Source organism: Motacilla alba, chromosome 15, assembly GCF_015832195.1.
Source record: "Motacilla alba alba isolate MOTALB_02 chromosome 15, Motacilla_alba_V1.0_pri, whole genome shotgun sequence".
NCBI lineage: Eukaryota > Metazoa > Chordata > Aves > Passeriformes > Motacillidae > Motacilla > Motacilla alba.
In genome coordinates, this window is record NC_052030.1 from 3,308,893 (window position 1) to 3,333,478 (window position 24,586).

The following is a 24,586-nucleotide window of genomic DNA, read 5'->3' on the forward strand; positions in this document are numbered from 1 at the left end:
GAGCGGCGGGGAGGAACGGGATGGAAGGGAAGGAAAGGGAAGGGAAGGGAAGGGAATGGAAGGAAGGTCCTTTATTCCGACTGCCGGTGACAAAACCACGGGTGTACAAACACAGCGGTACCGCGGGGACACCCCGGCCACCAGGACAGCCCCGCGGCGCTGCCATGGCCACGGGAGCAGGATCCGAAGGGGACAGCGAGAGGAGTCCAGTGCCAGCAGCCCCAAGGCCACACTGTGAGAGATATAAATACGAGTCCTGAAACAGCACTGGGATCCGGGCAGGCGGAGAGGGCGTTTGCTGGTGTTCATTGTCCTGCTGCCGAAGAGGAAGAGGTGCCGACTCCACCAGGCTGCCATCACTCAGCCTTGTCCTCGGCAAGGACAGGAGATGGCAGTGTTTATGTCCGAGGGTCACACCCGACAGCGAGCCTGGCTCGGGGGTAGCACACAGTAGCTCCATGTCACAGGACAGCAGGGCAGAGGAGAAACAGCTGAAGATGATGTGATGAAACACGGAGCTGAGAAGTAGAGTTGCTACATTTGGACCTCACTGCTTCACCACCACCTTCCTCCTTCATTTCTGACTACTAAACACTTGTTTTATTCTTCCTGAACCCTCAGATAATGGAATAAGCATCCCCAAGCACCAGAGAAGAGGCTGCTGCTCCTCTGCAACAAAGACACTGAAAATCCTCAAGTACACACACAAGACATTTCCTACCAAAAACAGAGGACAAGGACAGAAGTACCCAGTCCATACAACAAGAGATGACCTTCCTTCACAAGGTGCAGTATGTGTTCCACACTCAAGGCATGAAAATAGCTCTCCAGGAAGTTTGCTGGCATGGATCCAAAAGCCCTTGCCTCAAAAATATGAAAAAGAGGTCCTGGTAATAAGAGGACAAGTACTGGAAAAAATATACCATGAGTCTGTGGGTTTGGTCCCTTTCTTTTTGAAGTTTTGAGCCAAACTCAGTATGGTCCCAACTTTTTTCTTTTTCCAACTCAGCACAAAACCTGAGAGTAGTCTTTGATACCTTTTTCCTTGCTCAAACTCCAACTGACACTGAAAGCATCTCCTTTGCCTGCAGCACCAGGTTACAAGTGACCATTCACCTGTCAAGGATGTGATCCCCGTGGAATTTCTTCCAAGCTCACTGGCATAAGTAGCTTTGACCCATCATTAAAACACCAGAACACACATTCCAGAAGGAAGCTGGTCTGCTAAACCATGTTTACCAAAGAAATCATCCCTGCCACAAAGAAAAGAGACTTTATAGAAAGTACCTAAGAGAAAAGGAATCCTAGGAAAGCTATTAAAGTGGGGATAGGAGTTTGGAAATCCCTGACTTCCTGGATTACTATCAACTTTTCAGTGCTGGGTTGCCCTCTTGTAGCGACTTTCTTTTTCCTGCAGCATGCTTTTAGGGCGAAGACCTTCTGATTTGGCAAAGCAAACAAACTCAGTTAAAAACCGCCGGGTGCTGCTGCTGCCTGCGAGTCTCCCGGTTTTCCTGCACTTCTCCCTTTTATTGCTGAACAGCTAATACATTCACCAGTGGGAAAGCAACCGCTTCAGTGCCGTCTCCTCGTCCCCGCTGATAGCCAAGGACAGGAATTCCCTTTTCCACCGGGACCCAACAGCGGCAGCGCGCTCCCGCCGCCGGCAGCCGCTAGATGGCGCGCGCTGTGCGCGCCCCCGCTGCCCCGTGCGCGCTCCCGCCGGCGCCCGCCCGCCCCGGTGACGAGCCCATCGCCCCGGTGACGAGCCCATCGCCTCTGAGGAACCTTCAGAGTGACAGGAGAAACAGACGGGAACCGTCACTCTCGTAAGAAAAGCGAGAGGTTGCTTCATGTAGAAAGTGTGATAAAAGTACCGCTGAAAGGCACCTGGATTTATACTATATACAAAATTCAGTTCAATATGCTAAAATTTGCCAGGGAATAACTCGTGGGCTCTTCAGACACTATTTCTGAGCACTTCAGGATGAAAAGCACACTTCCAGGCAGTTCTGCTTTGTGGTGAGTAACTCAGAGCAAAGCAAATGCTTCCCCCCCTCAGAGGCACAGCATGAGGGCTGTGGAAGGTGTTCACTCTAAGAAGCATCTCGAGGTCCACCTCAACAGAAGCTTTGACTAATCCTGAAGATCCTAAACAAGATTGCATTAGTGCCTGTGGAGATGCTGGAGGGGATCGACGGTGGCAGAATTGTTCTTCATCTTTCCATCAGGCAGACCTTGCCCCTCCACATTCCCAAGACATTTGTTGTGATTAATGCTCCACCCAGAACAGGTCATTTGTTGTGGTTAATCATAATTAAGTATCTTTCTAAGAGCTGGAGATTCATTCATGGCTGCTACTCCACACACTCTCACTGCTTACTCTGATGCCAGCTGATGTTCCACGCCAGTTACTTTCACTGGAAGTAAAGGCAGTGGTTTCCCATTGCTGTCTGCATTAACAGGCTCTAGGCTCTGATGTCCACCCCACTCAATCCTGATAAAACACAAACTACACTGAATGCCTCTTAGCACAGCAGGTAACCATTCAAGAGTTAGGTTTTAACTGTCACAAGAACAAACGGAACTAGTACTAGGAAAGGTCTCCAGTCTAGACACAACCTAACTCCCCTAACAAGAGACACAACTGACCAGCCCAGCATGGGGACAGGAAAAGCATCAGTCTTGAGAGCCAGCAAAACTGGCTAAAAAGGTTTTGATAGCTGAGATTTTGCACAGTTGGGAGCTTGCCCCAGCACAGCTACTGGCAAGACACAGGTCCTCCTCTTCCCACTGCATGATGCTATCTCCCACTGCCAGATCCCAAACACAGCTGTGGTATCAACCGTGGCAGCATGACTTCCTAAACCACAGATAAGCAGCTGAGCAGGAAGAGCAGTGATGGGAACAATGAAAAAGAGAACCAGGTACATTCTCCAAGGATCCCACTCCGTAACACTGAATGATCTGACCTGGGAAGCTTTTAGCTACTCATATCTCCACTGCAACAAAGAAAATGAGCTGGTGCTGCTCACAGCAACTCTGACAGACCAGTCAGGTTTACAACTACAGACTGAAGCCTAGAAGCTCTGCTTCCTACTCATTTTTCAAGAGATTTTCCACATTCTCCCTTTTTCCTCTAAGCCCCACTAAGTGATACCTTCAGCCCAGCCAGGATGACATGATGCTGTTCACCTAAAAAGCAATACATTCTGTACCAAGGGCCAAAAATTCCTACAAAGGGAAGAAGGACAAATGGTAAATATTGTGAGATTAACTTCAGCTCTAAAGTTGACCCCTGAGCTCCAAAATTCAACAGTTTGCTCACAAAAGCTCAAACAGAAATGCTATCAGAGGGACAGCCCCCTTTTTCCCCTATCTTGTATCTCTAGTGAAATCTCTGGCAAAACGGAGCTTAAATGTTTTTAGGGGCAGCTCAGGCCCCCAGAAGCAGATGGAATGGAATATTCCTGGACTGCTTAGAAGCTGAATTAGTCTCTTTCCCACTGGGGAATATTGGGATGCACCCTAAAAAACAATGTCAGCAATGCCACAAACAAAACCACTGCCACTGAAGATCTATCCAACTGAACAAAAGATCTGCTCCTCAAGCATCGCTGGCTACTTGAAGGGGTTAAGATTTTCCTGCTAAGAAATAGCTTAACACAAACAATCTGACCTGTTGAAAAAGGATATTCACCCAAGAGGTGAGATATCAGAAGCACTAAAGGTGCAAACTAACTAGAAAGACTAAGAGCAAGAGTTGTCTAAGAGTCGCTCTGATCACTGACCTAACCAAGGTTATCAGAAGATAGCCAGGAACAGAGAAGCAGGGGCAGGAAACGCTGAGTCTCAGAGAGGTGTTACAGGGAGATTTCCTTTCAGGAGCCGTCGTCTTTGCTTCATGTTCTCAGCCTCATGCACAGAGAAGAAGTTTGGCAAGAAGCCTTGTTGCACGAGACAGCAACTCCAGTCCACTCCTGCACATCTGGAATGGTTAAGGGCATCACAGCATCCAGCAGACAGAATGATTACTGTCCTCCATTGTAAGCATAGTCGGCCTTGTTGTGCATAATCAACTTGTTGTCCACAAAGTAAAAGCTGTCTGAGCGCGTCTCGTACGGGTTTTCAACCATCAGACGGACTGTGAAAGAGAAATCTCCATTACCTTCAACAGCCAGCCAAGTCAGGATAAAAAGAACTCTGCCACTCCACTGAATTTACTAGGCTGGTGCTCTGCCCTACTCAAGGAAGATAAGCAAACTGCTCTTCTGAGCTTACTTCAAAGGCTGCAGCCTGCCCTTTCCCTTCTTCCCATTCACAGGACAAGTGCTTTCAAAAGCAAACAGAGGGGGAATGAAGAAACCTCACTCAAAATAAGCTTAGAAACTGCCAGAGCCATGAATGGAGCCAAGCAACCATCACATCTGTAAGCAGAAGGAGCTTGTTTGTGGTACTGCCCACACGTACACAGGTGGGATGAAAACCCCAAACCTTCCCCACAGCCAGGCAGCCCCAGAAGGGCCCCTGTGCCCCTGCTCCATCCACCCCCTGAGGTCAAACATACCCTGTGCAATCTGTATTTGCAGAGATCTTAGCAGGTTTAAAAACAGACCTCAGGGAAGAATCAGTTCTGTTCCAAAGCAGGAGGCTCTAGCCCTAACAAGCAAGTTCAGAAAACAGATGGGTGGCTATAAAAAGAACCCTTTCTTTGGTATTTTGTTTTCTTCTGGGCTACACTACGAGGCATAGGCATGTCAGTCCTGTGACTCTGATCAGTTCTTGCAGCCCGTGACTTAGCACAGGTTGTCTTAGGCTTTCATTTTCAAAGGAGGAGACTTTGCAGCACAAATCTCTAATTCAGAGAAGATTACACATTGCTAAACTGGGAACCTGTATCTGTTTGTTCCTGTCCCCTCAATCCCAGTCACAACTTCTTTCACAAGCAGAGGGAGAGAATGAGGAGATGCACACACAAACAAAACACCACTCAGTGTGGCAAAGGAGGAACTTACTAAGGTCTTCTGAGAGCTGAGGGAATTCATAAATGTGTTCACATGTGTTCCTGCTACTGGGGATGCAGAAACCAAAATCAAAATCAAAGTTCTTCAGCAAGCGATCTCGGAAGTAATGCCTCTCAATCATTCGGAAGTTTGACACTGGCTTTTCTCCCACTGTGAATTCCACTCTGCATGGAAGAATCAGGAACAAAACAGCTATTAGGAAGAACAGAGCTTTGGGCATGAGGCTACACAAGAGTTCTCTACAGAGAATTTGATATTTGTAATCTAAGATAGGCTCTCTTGAGTCTTCAACCCAGTTTTGTTATAAACTGTCAAGTAACACTTTGTAAACATCCAATTCTCCCTTCTTTCCATGAACTCGTACTCACGTTGCACCAACAGTCCGAAGACGGAGAAACGCTGGGGTGAACTGGTACCGAACAAAGCGACCTGCACTTGCGTCCAGTTCACTGCCGTCATCATCCTCCTCCTCAGCGTGCTCTGGAAAACGCACCAGCCTGGAGTTACTCTGCTCGTAGTGGACCCCTGAGGTGACACTGGCTACTGGGTGTATCAGGACAAGCTGCCTACTGCTTAGGTACTGAATGTAAACTCATTTAAGAATTGGTCTGAGACTTACACTGGCATGAACTAAACGAGAAAAGGCTTGCCATGACATTTGGCCCAGCTGTGGTGGCTCCAGAACTGCAGCCATCCCCCCCTCAATCTCACAGGATATCCCTCCTCGCAACTGCCAGCACGTGAACTAATCTCTTTTATAACCAGCCCAAAGAAGGAGGATTGCCAGTCTATAGTTCTCTCCCATCCAACAATAATCATATTTTTATCACAAGTTTCTCAGCATAGATAAACTCAGTCTTATGCTTAAAGGAAATGAGTTTAGTCATCAGGACATATACCAAAGAACCCTTCTGCTCGGTTTGCATGGTTCATGCATTGCAGCCTCTCAGCTCTGTGAGTCTCTCTATCCTCCCGGCAACGTTTGCATGCTGTACCTGAAGCAGACGGCTTGGCAATTTCAAATAGCACTGTTCCAGTTTCAAGGTCCCGGATCTTAAACCTGGTGAAGTCAATGTTGTAAATGTTGTCCTCAGGTTTGCATAAATAATCTAGAAGAGAGAAAAATATATAGTAATATTTCAAAACACCTGTGACCACTTACCAAACGAATTTCCCTTTTTGTTAGCCCCAGCCCGATAAGATTTGTACTGCTCGTTGTTTTGCAGAAGCTTCACGAAAGCAGGACAAAATTAAGGATGTGAGAAACAAAGGCATGGCAAGTGCCAGGTAGCAGAGCAAGAATGGGATACGATCGGGACAGAAAAGCAGAGATCAGGAGCCCAGAGGAAAAACAAAAATAAACCCAAAAAGCCTCAAAAAAAAAAAAAAATCCAAACCCACAAACAATACAAAAACCCCCAAACTTTCTGGAAGTTGTGCGGGAGCTGCCGGCGGGCGCACCCCGAGCCGCCGCGGCCAGCGCGCCCGAGCCGCCGCGTCCCCCACAGGCAGCGCCGGGCCGGGCCCCGCCGCTCCGCACGCCAAAGGCCCGCCCGGCCCCGGCACGGCCGGCAGAGCCCCCGCGGCCCCGGGACCGGCCCGCACTCACTCTCCGTCACCCGGCACAGTCCCAGGACGTGCTCGGGCCGGACGGTCTCCAGCGCCAGCAACTCGGACTCGGTCCAGGGCTGCCGCGGCGGCGCATCGGCCGATCCGCGTCGGCCCCGCAGGCGGCCGAGCGGCCCCGCGGAGCCCGGCGGCAGCTTCTTGTCCGGCCCCGGCGCCGCCGCCGCCGCCCGCGCCCTGGAGCCGCTCATGGCCGCTGCCAAGATGGCCGCCGCCCGCCTCGGTAGCTATGGGAGCGCGGGGCGGGGCGGGGGGCTGTTGCCAGGCAACGCCGCGCCCGAAGCTCAGCGGGGCCCGCCGCGGTCGCGCCCGGATGGGTGACCCGAGAGCCCGGCACGGGCCCCGCCGGCGCGGCAGCCGCTCCGTCCGGGGACGCAGCGGGACAGGGCGGCTCGGAAAGCTGAGTTACCCGAGGGAAAACAACACAAGGAACCAACAAAACCGGCCCCGCTCCCGCTGCCCCCGGCCGGCTGCCAGCCGCACCCCCCGCTCGTCACCGCTCGCCGGCCACCTGGGCTCCCGGCTCTGACGGCACGGCCCGAACCCGCAGCGCAGCCGGCGACACGGAGAGCGGGTATCCCCCGAGAGCCCCGCTCGTTCAGGGGACGGTAAGCTCTTTTCAGGGAGGGGCAGCGTCAGCAAGAGGATGGGCACAGCACGCTCCTGCCCGGGGCCAGCCCTGGGGAGCGGGACAGCGACAGGGCCGTGTGCCCCGGTCAGTCAGCTTCACTGAGCGAAGTGGCAGCGCCAGACAGCGGACGAGTCTCCCCAGCCCGGGGGGAGGAACTGGGGAGGTCGCACTTGGAGGGACTCAAAGTATGGAAACACGGAGGAAAGAATGTGTTTCTTCCCCAGGAGGGGCAGCCCACCAGCCCGCAGCAGGCACACGAGAGCTGCCAAGAGTCACCTCCCGCCCTCTGGGGAAACGGGGCAAGAACAAACAATTGCATCCTCTTTTCGGACTTCAGCCAACACTGAACACGCTCACGATGGCTGGAAGCGATTTTGAGCACTGATTTGTGACACTTGCTGTGGCTTGTGAGCCACACTCCTGCTACTGCCAGCCAAATGCTATTTCAAAAAAACCTGCCCGCACCAGTGCTCCTAAATCCTCCTTGCTGCATGGGCTCGGTGCCTCCATCCTGTGCCCGAAGGAAAGACAGGCCCAGGCACCTTCTCTGCAGGAGGCCAGGGTCCCTGTCCCCAGGAGCAGGCACCTAGGGCACAAGGCTGCTGCTTTCTCTCTGCTCCACCTCCAGCCCCATCTGCCTCTGACACGGTTTCAAGCTGAAAGCGGGGCAGCTTGCAAAGCCCCAGAAAGCAGATTACATCTCTCTGGTGCCCTGGCTCTGAGCAGGAAGCAACAACCACATCAGCACTTTGAAGAGGATGTTGTACCATTCGATTTGCGCTTTATCGCTCAAAACAACGGGCAAGAGCTCACCAGGGCTGTACTGGAGGCAGCAGCATGGTGTTACCCAGCAGTCAGCCAGGCTCAGCCTCCCTCACGTGGTGTAAACCAGAGGAGGCTCCTTTGCCCCCACCACCAGAAAAGAGCGACCATCTCATCCAAGTGACAATATAATTTTGTTTATTTTCCTTTAGCACACTGCTGGTTAAACTGCCAGACAGTAGATTTCAGTACATTCCCTCAGCCAAACATCCTGGGAAAATTAAAAAATAAAACTGCTACCATGTACCAAAAATAAAACAACCCACCCCCATGCCCATCTCCCCCAGACTAGTCCCTGCAAAGCCAATGCAATCAGAAATAGGTATCTGTGCTTTTCACCTAGGGCCCAAGCTTGCTGCAAAACAAACTAAAAGATGTCACCGCAAGTTGTTGTAACACAAAACAATGGGCAGTAAAATAAAAAATCCTCCTCAAAACCCCTTTGTACTGGTGACATGTACAGATGGAGATTTCTCCTCACGCTGCTTCAGCCTTTACAGACAACTTAGGCATGCAGCTTTAAGCAGTTTGTGATGTGTCCTTAATGCCAGTGGCACAGGTCACTTCCAACATCCACAGCCAGGCACAGCGGACCTGCGGGACCATGTGCCAACTGCTGCTGCTCCAACAGGACCCAAACACCACCACCACCTCTCACAGTCCTGGCTGCTGCCTCCTGGCATGGAGCACAGATCCTGCCCCTGCTCTCACAGGCTCCGGAGCTCCCTTACCAACTCAGCTGCTTCTCAAGAGGTAAAGCCCTGAATGCACAAAGGCCCCGAGGAAACCGCCAAAAAATTCAAGCCCCCCACTTGCCAGCCAGTTTATCCAGCCACTGCTTCGCTCCAGAGCACCAGCTCAGGAACTGCCACAGTGTGACAGAACAGCCATGGTAGCACAGGAGAGCACATCTCCATTAAGTGTGACAGGGGACACATCCGGGGCAGAGATCCTGCATTTCCTGGACTCACACTCTTCCCAGCTTAACTGATTCAAGCTGTACTTTGCCCCTTGCCTTCAAATCTCCATCACACAAACTCTTTAGCAGAAACCTTTGATGTTTGCAAAAGATTATTCACATTTTCTAATCAGCCAGCACAGTTTCTAGGAGGGTGGAAAGCACTTGTTCTGTTGACTTTTTTTTTTTTTTTAAATAAAGCACTTTTTGGGGAAAAAAAAAATCAAAACTTATCAATAACCTGCAGTAGCATCCCACCAATCAGACTGGGGACAGCATCGTCACATCCCTCCCCACCCTCATCTTCCCCTCAATCTCCAAAAATAGTATTTAATATACAGCAATAAACTCTGAGCAAGCCAGAGTCCCGGAAGACATGGACCTGCTTTCACCTCTCCCATCCATCGCAGCACCTTTCAATGCTACAACACTCCTGGGTCAAATCCATTTGGATCCAAGGCGAACGCATGTGCCCCAGGCCCGCTGGGCAGCACAAAGCAGGGGTGCAGCACAGGAGGCCCGTCTGTGTGATCACGTTTCTGAGCCTTCCCAGCTCCAGCCTGGTGTGTTTGTGCCGTTGAGAATTCTTCTGGGAGCCGATTTGGGACCAGCCGGTGGAGACAGACTGGTGGAACCAGGCCGACATTAAAATAGCATCCTTGAATTGTATTAGGCTTTGGCATTTGTTGTGGAGATGCAGAAGTGCCAGTAGGTAAATCAGCTCAGTGCTGGCCCAGTTCCCATCTCCCTTGGATTCTCAGCAAGGATATTTCCCTCCCCATCACACATGCAAGAAGCAGACGGATCTCTCCCACATTTGAGCACCAAACAGAGCCTGAAACACTCGGTACTTCGCAGCTGCTCAGAATCTGTCTCACATCAAGGGCTGAAGCTGCTCTCATGGCTCTCTCCCTCCTGCTGTTTTCTATCAGCAACAGGCTTGTTCAGCCCAGAGTTCCTGCAGCAAGACACTTCCCTGGCTGTTGCAATCCCGTTTCAACTTAAAGGCCCAAGGGACTAGGCACAGGTCCCTGCTCTGTTCAGACCTAAGCAGCACGGGGCAAGCCCTCAGTGAGTAAAGTAGGGGTGCAGGACCCCCCAAGCCCCACTCTGCACCCAGAAGCTGTAAGTGCCAAACAACTACCAGGACCCAGTGTGACTCAGTCAGCTCTGAACTGCACAGACGCCCAGGCACCAGACTGTCTGGAAGTCCTCCATCCTGCCTTCAGGCGATTTCTGGGGGAGACCAGACCTGAAGGAGCTCTTCCAGTTCTTCTATCCCCTGCTAGACTTTTCTTCCACTGACTTAAAGGGCTGAAAATAAAGATACTTGCTCACAGTTCTCTACTTCAGCTGTAACCTCCAGAGCTGGCATCTGGGGACAGGGAGACAGACCCCATCTGATCTCAAGGGCAGGGAATGCCTGTCCCTTGAAGAAAAAGAAAAAACTCAGAAGCTCCTTAAAAAAAAAGAAGCTCCATCAAATAGACTTTTATTCAAAGCCTGAGACAAAGGCACCAAAAAGAGAAGAGAATTCATTTGGCTTTCTGTTCACTGCCACCTGGGACACTCAAAAGGATCAGAGATGTTTAGTCACACACACAGAAGACTTCAATAGCCTGGCTTAAAGGAGAGGCTGATAGAACAATTAAAATAAGCTTTGAAACCACTATGCTGAGGCTGGATCCAGGCCTGAAACATCATAGAAGTGATTTTCCCTTTATTAAGTGGAAGCTTTACTAAAATCGCCATATCTGCCCCTCTCTACACAACACGAATCAAGCCAGAGTCTGTTTTGACCCAGCTCATCACACTGCTGCACTCTATCTGCCTGCTGCTGGCAGAGGAATCAGCACAAACAGGTTTGTCCCTGACCTGTCTCAGTTAAACTGTCTTGGATATTCCCTCAAACAGCTGTTCTGGAGAGCTACAGCCAGCCCAAACTTTTTCTTTCCCTGGTCAGGACCAGGTACCTCATTACAGCCCGGAGTCTGGCTGGCAGATACCAGACACAGATGGCCAGGGGAGCTGGAGTACTCCATTCCCAGAAAGGTGCTGACTGGCCAGACCCCACCGTCCTTGGTGCTCCCACACGCTTTGTTTCAAGCTCCTTCCAAAGCAAACCTGTCAGGAGGGGATGGACCAGGAAGGAAATTGCTCATAGGACCAACAGGGTCAGCAACCCCCCAGAAACCAGCTTTGTGGTGAGAAAGATGCACAAAATCAGAGTCAAAACAACTAAATTGAAGCCACGAAGGATGAACTGTTTCTCTCCCCTATTCTTATTGGAATAAGACAAATTCATTTGAATGAGCAACTGGAACAAACCAGATCACACCCTGTCCAGCTCTGCCTCGGGGCAGCTGATGGCACCAAATGGGTGCCCTGGCTGCTAGGAGAGGCCAGGATAAACTATCCTAAAAGACTTGTTTTCAACTTCTGCATATCTAAACACACACCCTCTCTCCCATGGTAGGCAAGGTGCCGAGATCACTGGGTGAGCCACAAGAAGGCAAGTGATTCCTTGCTTCAAGGATGCTCAAATAAAATGCACCCTAAAAGGCCTGGAGGAGAGCAGCTCCTTAGAGAGACGCCTGCTTTCAACCCCAGGTCTTTGCTTAACAAATCAGCACAGTTCATGGTTCTCAAAACTGATAAAGATCTAAATGTATCTTCAAACCAGTTAGAGCAATCCCAAAAATTCTGGAGAATTCCTGCAGGCACTCTCACTGAACAAATCAGAGCTCATATTTTATAACAGTTGTATAAATATTAGGATTTTAACAGTAGCTAGAAGATGAAGCAGACAACTTCAAGCTTACCATCTTTCATCCTAAGGTTTGCTCTTCAAGATCTGCTCTCTCTAAAGCCTGTACTTTCCTTTACCTGGGGCAGGGACTCTCTTCCTTCTGTCCCAAACTACCCCTTGTGCAGTTAGAGAGAAGATAATTAAGGTCCTGCTTGTTTTTCAGCTCACAGATACAGAATTAAGGTCAGACCTGTAGCAGTGATGTGATCAGAAAGGCAAGGTTCAGTGGCACTGCTGCAGAAAGCAGCATTTTGTCACCTCCCCCAGCTTCCACTCTGGAGACCCTGAGCTGACAGCTCCTGTCACAGCTTGAGGAGAAGAGGAAGCGAAGGCTTCAGCTGTCTGGGCCCAGCAGAACAGCACAGGCTGCTCTTCCAGTTCCCTTGCCAGAAACGTCGTAATCCTGCTGACCCCGCTCAGCTCAAAGAAGGCTGAGCCACTGAAGGGGATCAAACCAGAAACAACTGCTAGGAAAATGCAGGCCCAGAAAGGCAGAGCAGCAGAGGTCACTGCTCAGTGCCACTGCTCCAGGGAGAAACAGAACACTTGTGAGGACAACGGAGAGAGCGTGAGGTAAAGCACTCCGTCAGCCCAGAGCTCAGCAGCAACAAAGCTGATCTGCAAAAACCCAATCCTGCCTGGGATGGATGCTGCTCCAGCACAGAACATCTCCCTCCTGGTCAGCCAGAAATGCTCAACATGTTGGAGGCCAAGATTGTGGGAAGGCAGTTCCTCAGGGCCTGCAGCTCTGAAACAGAAGGCACAGCAGTGGCTTTCGCTCTGTTCAGCCTCTGCCAGGCAGGCACAGGCTCTGCATGTGGAAACAGAAGCTTCTTGCAGAAATATCCCTGGGGAAGCAGGTGACCTTGTCTCCAGTGCATTGCTCACTTCCCGATCTCTGGATAGCAACAAACCACCTTGCCCTGCAGGACTGAAAAGTTGGACATCTGTCCCTTCACTACAGGGCCTGGAAATGCAAAAGGCCAAACTCACTCACTGCAAACACTGACCAGCTTCACTTCACTGCCACAGGCAGGGCTGGTCCCTGCAGAGGGAATGAGAGACCACAGGGAGCATCCACAAGGTTGCTCTGCTCTGTCCTATGGCACAGGTTATTTAGAGTCACAGAGAAGGGAGCTCACCATTAGGAAGGTAAAGAACAAGTCCTGAACCTTCTCTCTAGTTCACCTGATTCTCAGCTTCTTCCAAAGTAGAGGTCACTTGCTATGAAAGGTAAAACAAGGAACTGGGCTTAAAACAAAACCTTTGAAAATAAAAGGATATTAAAGGAAACAAAAGCCATAATCAATACAGAAAACAAGTGCATCTGATCAGACGCTAACAATGTCAGCCTCTCGCAGGCTACAGCAGAACCCCTCTGCGATGGAACACACATTGCAATTGCCAGACTAGGAAAGTCTCTCCCAACTGGTGCAGCACATCAGGCCAGATAAATCCCTCTGCTCCTGGCGCAGCTTGCAGTCTTAGGAGGGGACCGTCTCCACAGAGGCTGGTCTGGAGCCTTGGTATCTTTCTGCAGGCGAGTACCACACATCGTGTTGCGCACGTTCCGGGGGATGCTGAGCCAGGCTCTGTCCTCTGCAGTTGCTTGACACCCAACAGCACCACAACACTTCCACACTCCCGGACAAAATGTGTACCCCAGCCTTGTTTTAAGAATTGCTCTCCTGCTTAAGGAACTGTATTCCACCCAGTAAAGGCAGAGATCCTACAGCACATGGCTTTCTCTCAGTGTGGGACATGGCCCAGGACTGGTAGCATCAGCTCTCATGGCCCAATACACACCCAGCCAGGACTCAGTTCACTCTTGGATGCCCCCGGGAGAATCAGAGGCTGCACATGGTGCGAAAGGGAAGGCGAGGGCCTTGCTGCTTGCCGGCAGGGGGAAGGTAAGCTCCCTCTTACCTGGACCTGCTATTCATTGCTATTCATTCCAAATGAATCATCTCTCTCTTTTTTTTTTTTTTTCCTTAAATTATGAACAATATTGAGAAATTGAAAGCAACCATATTTGGTCCAACTCCTTGCCCTCCCAGCCCCTGGGCTGATGCACTGTGGGGCTTGCTCTCACAATCGGCAGAGGCAGAAGAGGGTAGGAATGAAGACACCAAAGGCCACCAATATAGGAAACATGAGGCTGCTGTTGTCCGAGGCATAGGGGTTTGGTGTGCGCGGGCCTGACTGAACCCGGTTCTTATTTGCCTGTTTTTTGACACTGGAGCCATCATCATAGTCATCTTCATCATCATCTTCCTCTTTTTTCTCCAGGCCTGGGTGTGGCTGCAGCTTTGGAACATCTGTTGAACAAGACAAAAGGTTGCAAGCAGGCAGGATGTAAATTGGGAGTTTACTCGAGACACTTCCTTCCCCTCTCCCCAGTCCAACATGAACATCAGCAAGAGGGCACCTGAGACCCCATCAAAACCACAACCAGAACACCCCAGGAGAGAGGAATGTCTTCTTCCATAGAGGATCACACTATTTCTTTTCTTTGCAAGATAAGAGCATCCAAGGATCCAGCCTGCAGAAAAACTTCATCCTTCCACACCATCAACATGTCACATGGACAAGTTAATTCACAAAAGCACACTTAGAGCACACATTCAGATACTGCAGCTGCTCAGTAAGATTTAGTCAAGAGCAAGCACCTGCTGCCTGCAGGACCAGAAGATACAGGTGCAAACAGGAACAGAAACAACCCTTTCCACAAACAGTCCTACTCCACATCACTGAACCCCTCAAAGCTAGAGCTGTGAGAGCAGCATGGCCAAGCCCCACTCAAATCCAGCCTTCTGCACCTCGGGCCTGAGCTGCAGGTGCCACCTGGCTACAAGGTTCTTACTAAATCATCAGCAGCACCTGACCATCCCATAGTAAAGCAAATTAATGCTTTGGTCAGAGAGGGAACCTAAACCTTCCTAGTTCAGGAGCTAGAGGGGCTCCAATTCCAGCTCACTTACAAAGAGGCTGATAAAAGAACAAGGACCTTTCCAGCACTCCCCTGAGCTATCCAGAGGAACTGGTATCTGGGAAAAAAATACTGCCTTGTCCTAAAGCTGAAAAAGCAAAACAAAACTTCAGGTAAGAAATATTTAAGCACTAGCTAAAATAGCTGTAAATTATTTGTCTGTAGGGTTGCCGCTGACATCTAAGGCCAGAGGGTATTTATCTGCAGCTATAAGCTGAGACTGACCAGACATGTTCCCTTCTCCTCTACCCCGTACACAGGAAATTCCAAAACAAATTGATTTTTCTCACTCCAAAATGACACAAGCTTTGTGACTTAGAGGAGAATGAGGACAGTACACACCTACTTCACTCTGCAACTGCACTCTGTGGGAACTCAGTGAAAGAGAAACAATTTTGGCAGATGTGGGTCAGCAAAAGCTATGATCTCATAGTCTGAGAAGCAACAGGCTGCTCTCCAAGGGGGAAGAGCCTTCTGGGTCAGAAACTGTGCTTACCTTCCACTGTTCCTTGCAGGATGTATAGGGCACAGATTTTTGGATTGTCATAGTAGCCCTAGAAAAAGCAAAAGCAGCAGTCAGTGCTGCAGCTCTGAGCAAAGGAATGGCCTCCCCACCTACCAACACCCTCCTCCTCCAGCCACAGCTGCACCACATGACTGGGTAAGAAGGGGAAAGGGAAGATCAAGGCTCTGCCCTGAAAAGCTCATTACCTTTACAAATTCAATGTGGAGCTTTCCTGTGAACGTCGAAACTTCTCCCTGGACACTCAGTTTTCCCTTTTTGATACTCATGGGAATGATCTCATCGTGAGCTGTGCTGTGTCCAACTCTGTCAAAAATGTCCAAGTCTTTCACCACCACGTGGCCATTCAAGCGAACATCAAACACCTTCAGGGTGGAAGAAATGACAGAGAGTCAGAGCAGATTCACGCACGTGACAGTTGAAATGGGAACAGAACAGGAAAGGTCTCTACTTTTTACACACCCAGAGCCAGAAAGCATTGTAACGTGTCCTGGCCCACTCCTTTGGGAAGGATTCAAAGCCCAAAACCAGCCAGGTAAAGACACTAAAGCATTAACAATGCTTTCAAATACCCTGAAATCTGCCTTCTCTTTTTAGAACAGTTCCTACATCTGCTGTTCAGACCCGAGGAAAGCACATTTTTATTCTAGCTTATTCATGCTTCTCTTTCACAACTCTTCTCCTGTCTGAAGACCTGCTCCTACCACCCTGGGGTGGCTGTGACACCACACCCTAGGGAATTAAGCCATTTCTAACCAACAGCCTGCAGCAGAACAGAGAAGAGGAAACAAGCTGGTGAAGAACACAGGGTTTGAAGAAGGTAAAATGTTTAACTGCTAACCACATCTGTGAATTCAGAGTGAAAGTCCTCTTCAGGGCTGTAATGACTCAAACTTCACACAGCACCTGGGGAATCCCAGCAGAACCACATCAAGGAAGAGGAACCAAAGATACCTCAGCCCTTCAGTTTAATCTGAGGCTGTTTTTTGCAGCTGTTCTGTAAGCTAGCCCCACCAGTTCTGCTCCCTGAAATACTTCTCTGGCAGGAAGGCAGCACAGTGCTTAAGGAGATCAGCCCTAAAGAAGCTGATAGAATCAGAGGAAAGCCAGACTAAAACCCAAACCACTCCTACCCCAATGTATCACAGGGCTTTAGTTCTGCTTGCTTCTGTTTCCACTTCTTTACATGAGAGATTTCAAAAGTAGACAAGGATTATTCTTCTCTAAAAAGCAAAAAGCAGATGAATTTAACTCTGCTTTCACAATCAGACTGAACCAATATCAAGTCTTATTACATTTGTAAGAATTGTTTTAAGTAGGCTATTTAACCCAGACCACCTCCCTGCTTCAATCTATGCAATACTTCCTCCAGCATAACTATGCTGTCAAGTCAGAAGTAAGTGTTCAAGAAAAAGGAAAAAAAAACTTCTCAAAGCCTAAACAGGTTGCAAAACGCTATTGCTAGCTATGTTTAGTTGCACATGTTTCTTTGAATACTTTGAAATTAAGTTTTCCGGTTCCAATTGTATAGCTCGAATGTGGAAAAGAGCTCTAAAGGTTCAGAGCCTGGCAGAGGCTGGGACCTAAGTTAACTTACTCCTTCCTCCAGCATGCAAAGCAGCAGAGGTAACCTGAGCACACACAGCCTTAGCCAGGAACTCGCATCAGAGACACACAGGGAGCTACTGCTTACCTTCTGTTGAGACTGTGCAAAATAGACCTCTGCAAACTTCAACACCAGCACGTAGTCACCCTCCTCTTTGATGGGAACTTCATAGCCAAAGGTTTCCTCGTTGTAGCGCTCCGTCTGGTACAGAATTTGGTCTTCTGCGTTGGACCGCAGGATTGGCAGTTTCATACCATAGTCAGAAGCTGGGTTTTGAGCACAAAGGAGTGAGAAGAAGGGTTACATTCTGAGGAAGAAACACTTTCTATATTCTTGAAGCGCTTAACTCCAGAAGTGGCATTAGCACTTAAACCCATCAGACCCATCTCCCCTGCTTGCTCTGGCTGAGCAGGTGGCAGCGCCACCAGAGCAGAAGCACAAGAAGCCAAAGCCCAAAATCCAAGAAATGTAAGAAAACAGGTCTGGAGACCTACTGCAGTCTAAGACACAGTAAGCTCACTCTCACCATTTCAGAAAGAAAAGCCTGTTTCAAAAACATTACACAAAGCCAAAAGATTTGGCCATTGGCTCTTGCTTTAAAGAGTGAAAACACCTAGAATATTTTTGCAATGTTTTCAAATTTCTGACTCCAAGTACAAAACTAAAACAGCTAGCATAGCACTGACTCGACTCATGGATGCAACAGATTTGAAGTTAGCGGTTGATAGCACTAGGTTATAGAGACGCCTCCCCCTCAACAAAGAACTGGGGAATGGCAGAAGGGTGAAAAGCATCAGGCATCTTACAAAGCCCTTTCTTCTTACCACAGGCCCACAATACCTCTCAGCATGAAAACAGGATGAAGGAAGCAGAAAAGATACACAAGCACTTCAAGAGCACCAGCAGCTCCATCAGCTGATGTTCTCAGAGCCACCTGGCTGAAATGGGTCCTGTCTGCAGGCATGCAAAGAGCCCCCAAGAAGGGCCCAAACACCATGCCCCAACAGGGCAACAACTGACAAAATAAGAGAAATCACAAAATTTGCCTCTTTTCAGTGTTTCACCACCTCTACAGCAGCCCTTAAAAACTTTAACCCCACTTGGTATGCTACTGTATCAGGGCTCCTGCATAAATGCAAACTGATGCAATGCCTGCAGGGCCGGGCATCAAACAATCTCCCAGTGGAGCAGGGGCAGGAGGGAAGACTGTGGACACCATCCATCCACTGGCACTTCAGTCAGAAGTTGATCCAGACGAAGTTCTCTGCTGACACTTACCTCTCCCACCCCCATTTCCATGGGAACCGACACTGCATTGGCCAAGACAAAGCGAGAACTGCTAACCCAGAGCACGTTGCCAAAGACAGAGCCAACGCAAACGAGTGAGAGGAAATTAATGCCAGTTCTCAGTCTCCTGTTTCACACAGAGCTGCTCAGGCAATCTTCCACTTCTCTTTACCACTCGAACTTGGGCATAAAGACTGAGGACTCTAACCACCAGAAACACAGAGGGTGAAAAGTTTAACCTGTCCTCCCACACAGATATTTCTGGCCAGGTAGAGATTACAGTGATAGCAAACCAAGGACTCCACAGAAGGCAGCTCCTATTAAAGGAAGGCCTGCACAGGAACAAAGTCCTTTAATAGCCAAGAAGGTAACTGGAGAGGAAGACCTGTCACCTGCATGTCAGAGCTCTGTTGACAGAGCTGTGGAAGTAAGATGGATTTTACAGCACGCTGGGTGCTCACAGGGAGCAAGCAGTACATACCAAGCTGTAACTCAACTACGTTTGGCACCTGCCTATTCTGTAATTGCCATCAGCACAGTCAGTCCTTTAGGGCACAGCAGCTAAATGGAGGCTTGGAAAAAAAAAAAGGTTTTAAATTGCCCAGAGACAGTACAGCCCAGAATTATTATCCCTAGGTCATTTCCTCCCAGTCAGCCATACATTTCTGCTATAGCCCTTACATGTCTATCAACATAGAGAGGAGCCCAGAGTAAACGAACAATGGTGCAATAAAAAGCCATTGAGGGAAAGGCAGCTGAGAGCTCAAAGGGGTAAAGTCTCCAGTGTGCCTGGCACCACTGGCTGATGCAGGATTACTGTAACAGCTGCTGCTCAGAGGAAACACCACGGGCTTTCCACAAAGGAAGTGCATGTCACAATGTGCTTGAAAAAGACCCTTTTTTCTCTTCAACTCAGAAATAAATAGTTCAAGTCCACAAGGACATTCAAGTCACGCATGTGAGAGGTCTGTGAAGGGAAGCTGACCTACAGAGATCAGGGCACCCTGTGCAACGGGAGCAGCAGCTTCTATGGATGTGAAAAACTGTATTACAATTTAAATGTGATCTCCACTGTATCCAGTGTGCCCAAAAGGCTCTCCATGTGAGATGGCACTCCTACAGAACAAGCAATAACAGTTCCAGCTGTATAGCACAAGAAAATCCTCATCATCCTACATGCAAACAGCAAAGGTTAGACTCAAAAATCAACCGAGGGCTCATCTCCACATTCCACCACTCACCTGTAACTGACAGCAGAGCAACTCAGCACAGCTAGACTTTCAATATATTAGTGAATCAATTAAGTTTCAGTACACCAATTATCAGAAACATGCACAATTCAAACTGTGGTGGTCTTGGGGAAAGTAGGAAAAGGTAATCCAAGTGCAATTAGTTTTCCATCCTGTCCTAAATAACAGGCTAATGTTACTGACTTGGTAGTTAGAGCAGCCGATGATTTCCCATCTGGCTCTACTTCTGCTCGTGTCCCTGCCCTTGAACACCCAGGCACGGACAGGGGCATTGAGCAGACCAGCCGGCTGCACCTTCCCCCAGCAGGGCCCAGCCCCGGCGCTCCAGCGAGCAGCCTGTGCTCTTCGCTGTCGGGTCCACAATGCTGCAAGCACCAGCCCACATCGTGCGCGACCCAGATCCGGCTGCAGAGGGCTGGAAGAGCTCGTTCCCACTGCACCGAGCGCGCTGCGCACTGGGCTGTGAACCGGCGGCTCCTGCTGTAGAACACGGGCTCTTCAGTGGAAAACGGGAGAGACGAGAGCGGCGGGCGCACGCGGCAGGGCTGGCAGCTTGACTGCTCCCGCCGCCTTTCCAGCTGAAATCCCACTCCAGCCCTGATGGAGCCACTTCCCCTCCGGCATTACACAACCCCGCAGGCCGAGGGCAGGAACACCATCCCGCAGGGCCCATCCCGCCGCCTCTGGGGCCCCGGGCCCGCACCGCCACGGGGACGAGGGATGCAGCCCCAGCTGGGCCCGGCGGGAAAACAAGGGTGGCCACGGTCTCGCTGGTGACAAGTGCCGGCGCTGCCTTCGGCCCACGACTGTCCCCGGGCGGCTGGGGGAGAGGAGCCCTCGCCATCCTGCGGGGACACCCACAGACCCGTGGGGACTGCAGCGGGCAGGACGGCGCCGGGGGCGCGCGGGTGCCGGACCCCGCCAGCACAGCGGGACCCCGCAGCCCCAGCGGAGCGGAGCCGAGCGGGACCCCGCGGGCTGTCCCGCCGAAACCTCCCCCGACCGCGGCGCGTCCCCCGCCCTCACCTCGGCCCACGCGGCCCTCGAGCGGGTCCTTGCGGAAGTGGATGCCGTTCACGTCCACATGGGCATCGCCGCCCGCGTTGACGGCCCAGACGACGCTGTCGGCGATGCCGCCCGCCGCGCCCCGCAGCAGCAGCGGCAGCAGCGGCAGCAGCAGCACGGGCGGCAGCAGCGGCGCCCCGCGCGTACGAGCGCCCACCATGTCGCGCTCCCGGCGCCGCGCCCGCCCCTTCCTGCCGCCGACAGGAGGCGGCTTACCCCGCTGCCGGGGCGGGACGAGCACCGGCCAATCCGCGCGCCGAAACGAGAATATTAATTACCTGCCCGCCTGCCATTAGACGGCCGCGGACCCGTATCTGCATATTCATAAGGTGGCGGGCCAATGAGCGGCGGCGATGGGCGAGCTGGGCTGAGCGTCGCGGGGACGGCGGCGAGAGCGGCGCGGGGAGCCGGGCTCCTGCGGGCCGGGGCGCCCGGGGCCGGTACCGCCCGCGCGGGGAGCGGGGTGGGTGTGGAACCCGCTCCTCTGGGAAGGCGCGGCGGGGACGGACGAGGCTCCCCAGCGCCGTGTCCGCAGCGGGCACAGCCCGGCGAGCTGGCCTGAGCTCCGGCGGCTGGTGGGCAAAGCCCGCCTCCCCGCGCCGCCAATCGCGGTGCTCCAGCGCGGCGGAACGCGGAGCGCGGTGGGGAGGCGGCGGGAAGCGCACACGGAGGGTTGCCGCGGCAACGGGCGGCGCTGCGGCAGCGCGGACCGGAGCGCACCCGATGTGCTCGGTGAAGGGGCTGGAAGAGGACCTAGGGCAGAGGGAGCGCCACCGCCGGCCAGGGCGGCTCCTCGGCACGTCCCGGTAGCTCCCGCTAGCACAGGTGCCCTCTGTGCTCTGAGCAGCAGCTGCCAAGCCCCGCTCGCTGCCTTGGCAGAACACGCTGGTTCTCCTGTTCGCCCCTGCCATGGAGTAAGCGAATAGGTAGCTGCCGTCCACCCGGTAAGGAGCGAAGCGGCCGGTAGCGTGCAAGAACCTTGCGCCGCAATAATCTGCCTGCGAAGCAAAGCGGCCAGTGAAGAGGAAGGCGGGGAGGTGACCGTGACACTGCCAGTGGGCTGATCCCTGGCTTGGACTTTATAGGAAAATGTAAAATCATGGGTTTGTTTTCTGGAGGACCTTGGCAAGGTGTTGGGTGGCTGGAGTGAGATATCCCAGGGAGAGGTCGAATGAAACTCACTCCCTACACAAAGGGGGAACAAATAACTTAATGTTTGCCCTTCTGTCTGATCACGGTGTTCCTTGAGGCATCAGATACCGGCCAGGCCTCAGGGCTGCGCTCCTGGCGCCGGCTGCGTTAGCAGTGGCTGCTTCTCAGTGCCAGTGATATTTTATTAATTAAAGTCTTTCGCAAAGAATTTGCTTCTATAAATGAAGACTTGGTGCTGCAGACTGAGAATTAAATGCATTTGTTGCTTTTGTAATGCACCTGTGGGCCTCTTAACCAGACAGAGTCTTGGAGAAGTGAACTGTTTGGCAGAATGCAAAACCACCCATCCCCTGCTCCCCAGTCTGCTCTGCTCAGGTTGGAGTGGATCCCAAAGCGTATTCCTGCTGCTGTGACATCAGTTCTTGGGCTCATCATATAACTGGGCCAGGACAGACATGGCACTGCTGCACTCCCATACCAGCACTGCTGCAAGGAAGGGGTTCCTAAAACTACAGGGTGCCTTAGAAAAAGCACATGCAGATTAGTAGCATGAAATGTGTACGCTTAGCACCTCTCCAGATTCAGCCACCTCACACTGATTCCTGGCAAATCATCTCAGCGTTACAGACCCCAGCCCTGGCAGCATCTGATCAAATCCAGGCTAATCTCCTGTATCCCTGCTGTGTTTGTGACCTGTTGGGTGTCCCCCAAGTTCTGTTACCAAAGGAGTGCAAATAGCTGTGGCCAGGACAATGCTGTCCAGTTGGTGAGGCTGAGGGAGGCCTCATTAGAGCTCATTTGTGCTGATTACAAATGATCCTCCCTAATCCTACGCTTTCAACTGTGATGTGTGGGTTGGGAACACAACTTTGAAGCACTTTAAGTGTTACCAAGTGTTTCCAGGGTGAGCATTTTCTAAAAACTAGCTTGGATGATCATTTCCCAAGAATCAGCCACAAAGCAGGAAGGATTAACTGAGCAGCAGTGAGGAGGGACAGTGGCTGTGCTCATCTGGGGCAAGAGGAGCCCCTCGCCCTGGCTCACAGGCTGGTCACAGCTCCTGGTAGAGGATGGCAGATGCTGTTTGCCCTGTGTCTGTGGTGTCCTACACTGCTGCCCCAAATCAATACTTGCAGTCACACCAGCAAGTTGATGCCAGTTTGTGCCCCAGATGTCAAAGGCTCCATCCTGTTACTAATCCACTGAGCCAGCAGTCAGTCCCTTGATGCAGGCTGGATTTACACGAGTAACCTACAAGTGAAAGGCTCAGGGTCATTTTCTCAATCCCTTGACCTCTCCCTGTCCCCTGGCAGCTGTGCCAAAGTGACTGTCTTGAATCAGTCCTGCCTGGTCTACCTAGCACCGATTGTTCGTGGGACACGAGGGGCACATGGTTAGGGCATTAGCCATTCACTGCTGGAAAATGGGATCAGCATTTGGGATGACCAAAAAGAGCAGCAAAAAGATGTGGGTCAGAAGCGGGCCTCATGGCTAATGAGGTATCTAAGAAATCAGTGTGAGCCAGCCCCAATGCCCCATAGCCCTCCCAAATGAGAGGCAACAAGGCTCATGTGCCCATAAGGAACCAGCTGTGCCCTGCCATGTAGAGCTCCTTGGAAGCAGCTCCCTGGTACAAAATTGGAGATAAGAGCAAAAGGATTATCTCTGGAATTAGATTGTTTAGATTGGATCTTTAATCTCTGCCCTTGTCTACACAAGGAAATAGTAAAACTCCCCGGGATTATTTGGGGTTTGTTGTGAAAGTAAAATCAGACTAGCAGCAGGAGCTCAAGAGCTTATGCTGGAAGTGGAAAAAAAAGAAAAAAGAAAAAAAAAAAAAAAACAAGAAGGCTTTTGAGACCTGTCCTGTCTGACCTGTTCACTGTATCATGGTGAGACCTGGCAGAAAAGAGCTACAGATGATTTGGCAGACTCAGCTTTCCTCAGAAGTAGCTGTGGTTCCAGGACTGCCTCTGCAATGACAGAAAGGTGTCCTGCAGCCAGCCTTTGCCTAGTACTCCTGGGATGACAGGCACAGCTCTGCCACACCACAGACACAGGGACCTGCTTAAGCAAAAGCGGCCGTGGTTTGCAGGGAAGATGCCCAGCCACAGTGATGCTGCAGTGTGGATCAGCCCAGCCTCCAGACATGTGGTAACCATTTTCAATAAAGTCTGTCCTGCCATCTGATGCTGTGGGCAGAAGATGTGACTGCTCAGGGCAGGGTCTGGGAAGGAGCAGGCAGAAGCAGCCAGCACTCTTGTGGCCTCTGACTATCCGTTGGGCTCTTGCAGGCTGGCTGTGGCACAAGACATACACCCGAGCCATCCGCAGTGCCCACAGGCAGGCACAGCACTGCAGCACACAGGCAGCAGCACAGCTGTCCTGCTCCACATGCACAAGCAGCTCCTTCCTCAACAGGCTCCACTGTAAGTGAAGCACAGTCGTGTACCAGCACTCCCTTTGGCAGACACAAGCCTGCACATGGCTCCCCCTCCCCAGTATTACCCTGAACACATTTGTAACATACCAGGACTCTGGACTCTGTTCAGTTTATCACCCTCATCTCCAATATCACCCCCAACAATACAGCTCCTGAGCCAGTAAATGTGGAGATCTGTAAATAGCCATTTTCCAATTTCTTGGCTCACACCCACATTTCCAAGATGGGACCAGCTCCATAGATAAACACACACAGTGGGCATACACCCACTTGCACACAAACTCTTCTATTGCTTCACTCCCAGGTACCTATCTGCACTCCTTGCTTTTATGTGCACACACACAAACCTTCCTAGTGCACACACCTGTGCAAACACAAGTAAACATGCACACACACACAAA

At 51.1% G+C, this 24,586-nt stretch overlaps 2 protein-coding genes across 2 annotated transcripts; both read right to left on the bottom strand.

Moving 5' to 3' along the window:
- Window positions 1-56: 56 nt before the first annotated feature.
- On the bottom strand, window positions 57-6,888 carry UNC119B (unc-119 lipid binding chaperone B). The gene is made up of 5 exons (XM_038152430.1): window positions 6,634-6,888; window positions 6,020-6,133; window positions 5,393-5,504; window positions 5,016-5,188; window positions 57-4,144 (listed from the first exon to the last, which is right to left on the bottom strand). The coding sequence occupies exons 1-5, from the start codon at window positions 6,839-6,841 to the stop codon at window positions 4,032-4,034; spliced, it is 720 nt and encodes a 239-aa protein (XP_038008358.1). The 5' UTR covers window positions 6,842-6,888; the 3' UTR covers window positions 57-4,031.
- Window positions 6,889-8,218: 1,330 nt separating this feature from the next.
- Window positions 8,219-20,799, bottom strand: MLEC (malectin). Its single transcript, XM_038152427.1, has 5 exons — window positions 20,552-20,799; window positions 17,076-17,254; window positions 15,571-15,747; window positions 15,356-15,413; window positions 8,219-14,188 (listed from the first exon to the last, which is right to left on the bottom strand). The coding sequence occupies exons 1-5, from the start codon at window positions 20,748-20,750 to the stop codon at window positions 13,959-13,961; spliced, it is 843 nt and encodes a 280-aa protein (XP_038008355.1). The 5' UTR covers window positions 20,751-20,799; the 3' UTR covers window positions 8,219-13,958.
- Between the last annotated feature and the right edge of the window lie 3,787 nt (window positions 20,800-24,586).

What these genes read in the sequence shown, in the direction of transcription:
- MLEC (XM_038152427.1), bottom strand. Translation starts at nt 20,750, where the DNA reads ATGGTGGGCGCTCGTACGCGCGGGGCGCCGCTGCTGCCGCCCGTGCTG. An exon ending in TTGCACAGTCTCAACAGAAG is followed by an intron (nt 15,748 to 17,075) that starts GTAAGCAGTAGC and finishes TCCACCCTGAAG; the next exon opens with GTGTTTGATGTTCGCTTGAA. An exon ending in CCTGCAAGGAACAGTGGAAG is followed by an intron (nt 14,189 to 15,355) that starts GTAAGCACAGTT and finishes CTTGTTCAACAG; the next exon opens with ATGTTCCAAAGCTGCAGCCA.
- UNC119B (XM_038152430.1), bottom strand. Translation starts at nt 6,841, where the DNA reads ATGAGCGGCTCCAGGGCGCGGGCGGCGGCGGCGGCGCCGGGGCCGGAC. An exon ending in CTTCGGACTGTTGGTGCAAC is followed by an intron (nt 5,189 to 5,392) that starts GTGAGTACGAGT and finishes TCTTCCATGCAG; the next exon opens with AGTGGAATTCACAGTGGGAG. An exon ending in TCAGCTCTCAGAAGACCTTA is followed by an intron (nt 4,145 to 5,015) that starts GTAAGTTCCTCC and finishes TCTCTTTCACAG; the next exon opens with TCCGTCTGATGGTTGAAAAC.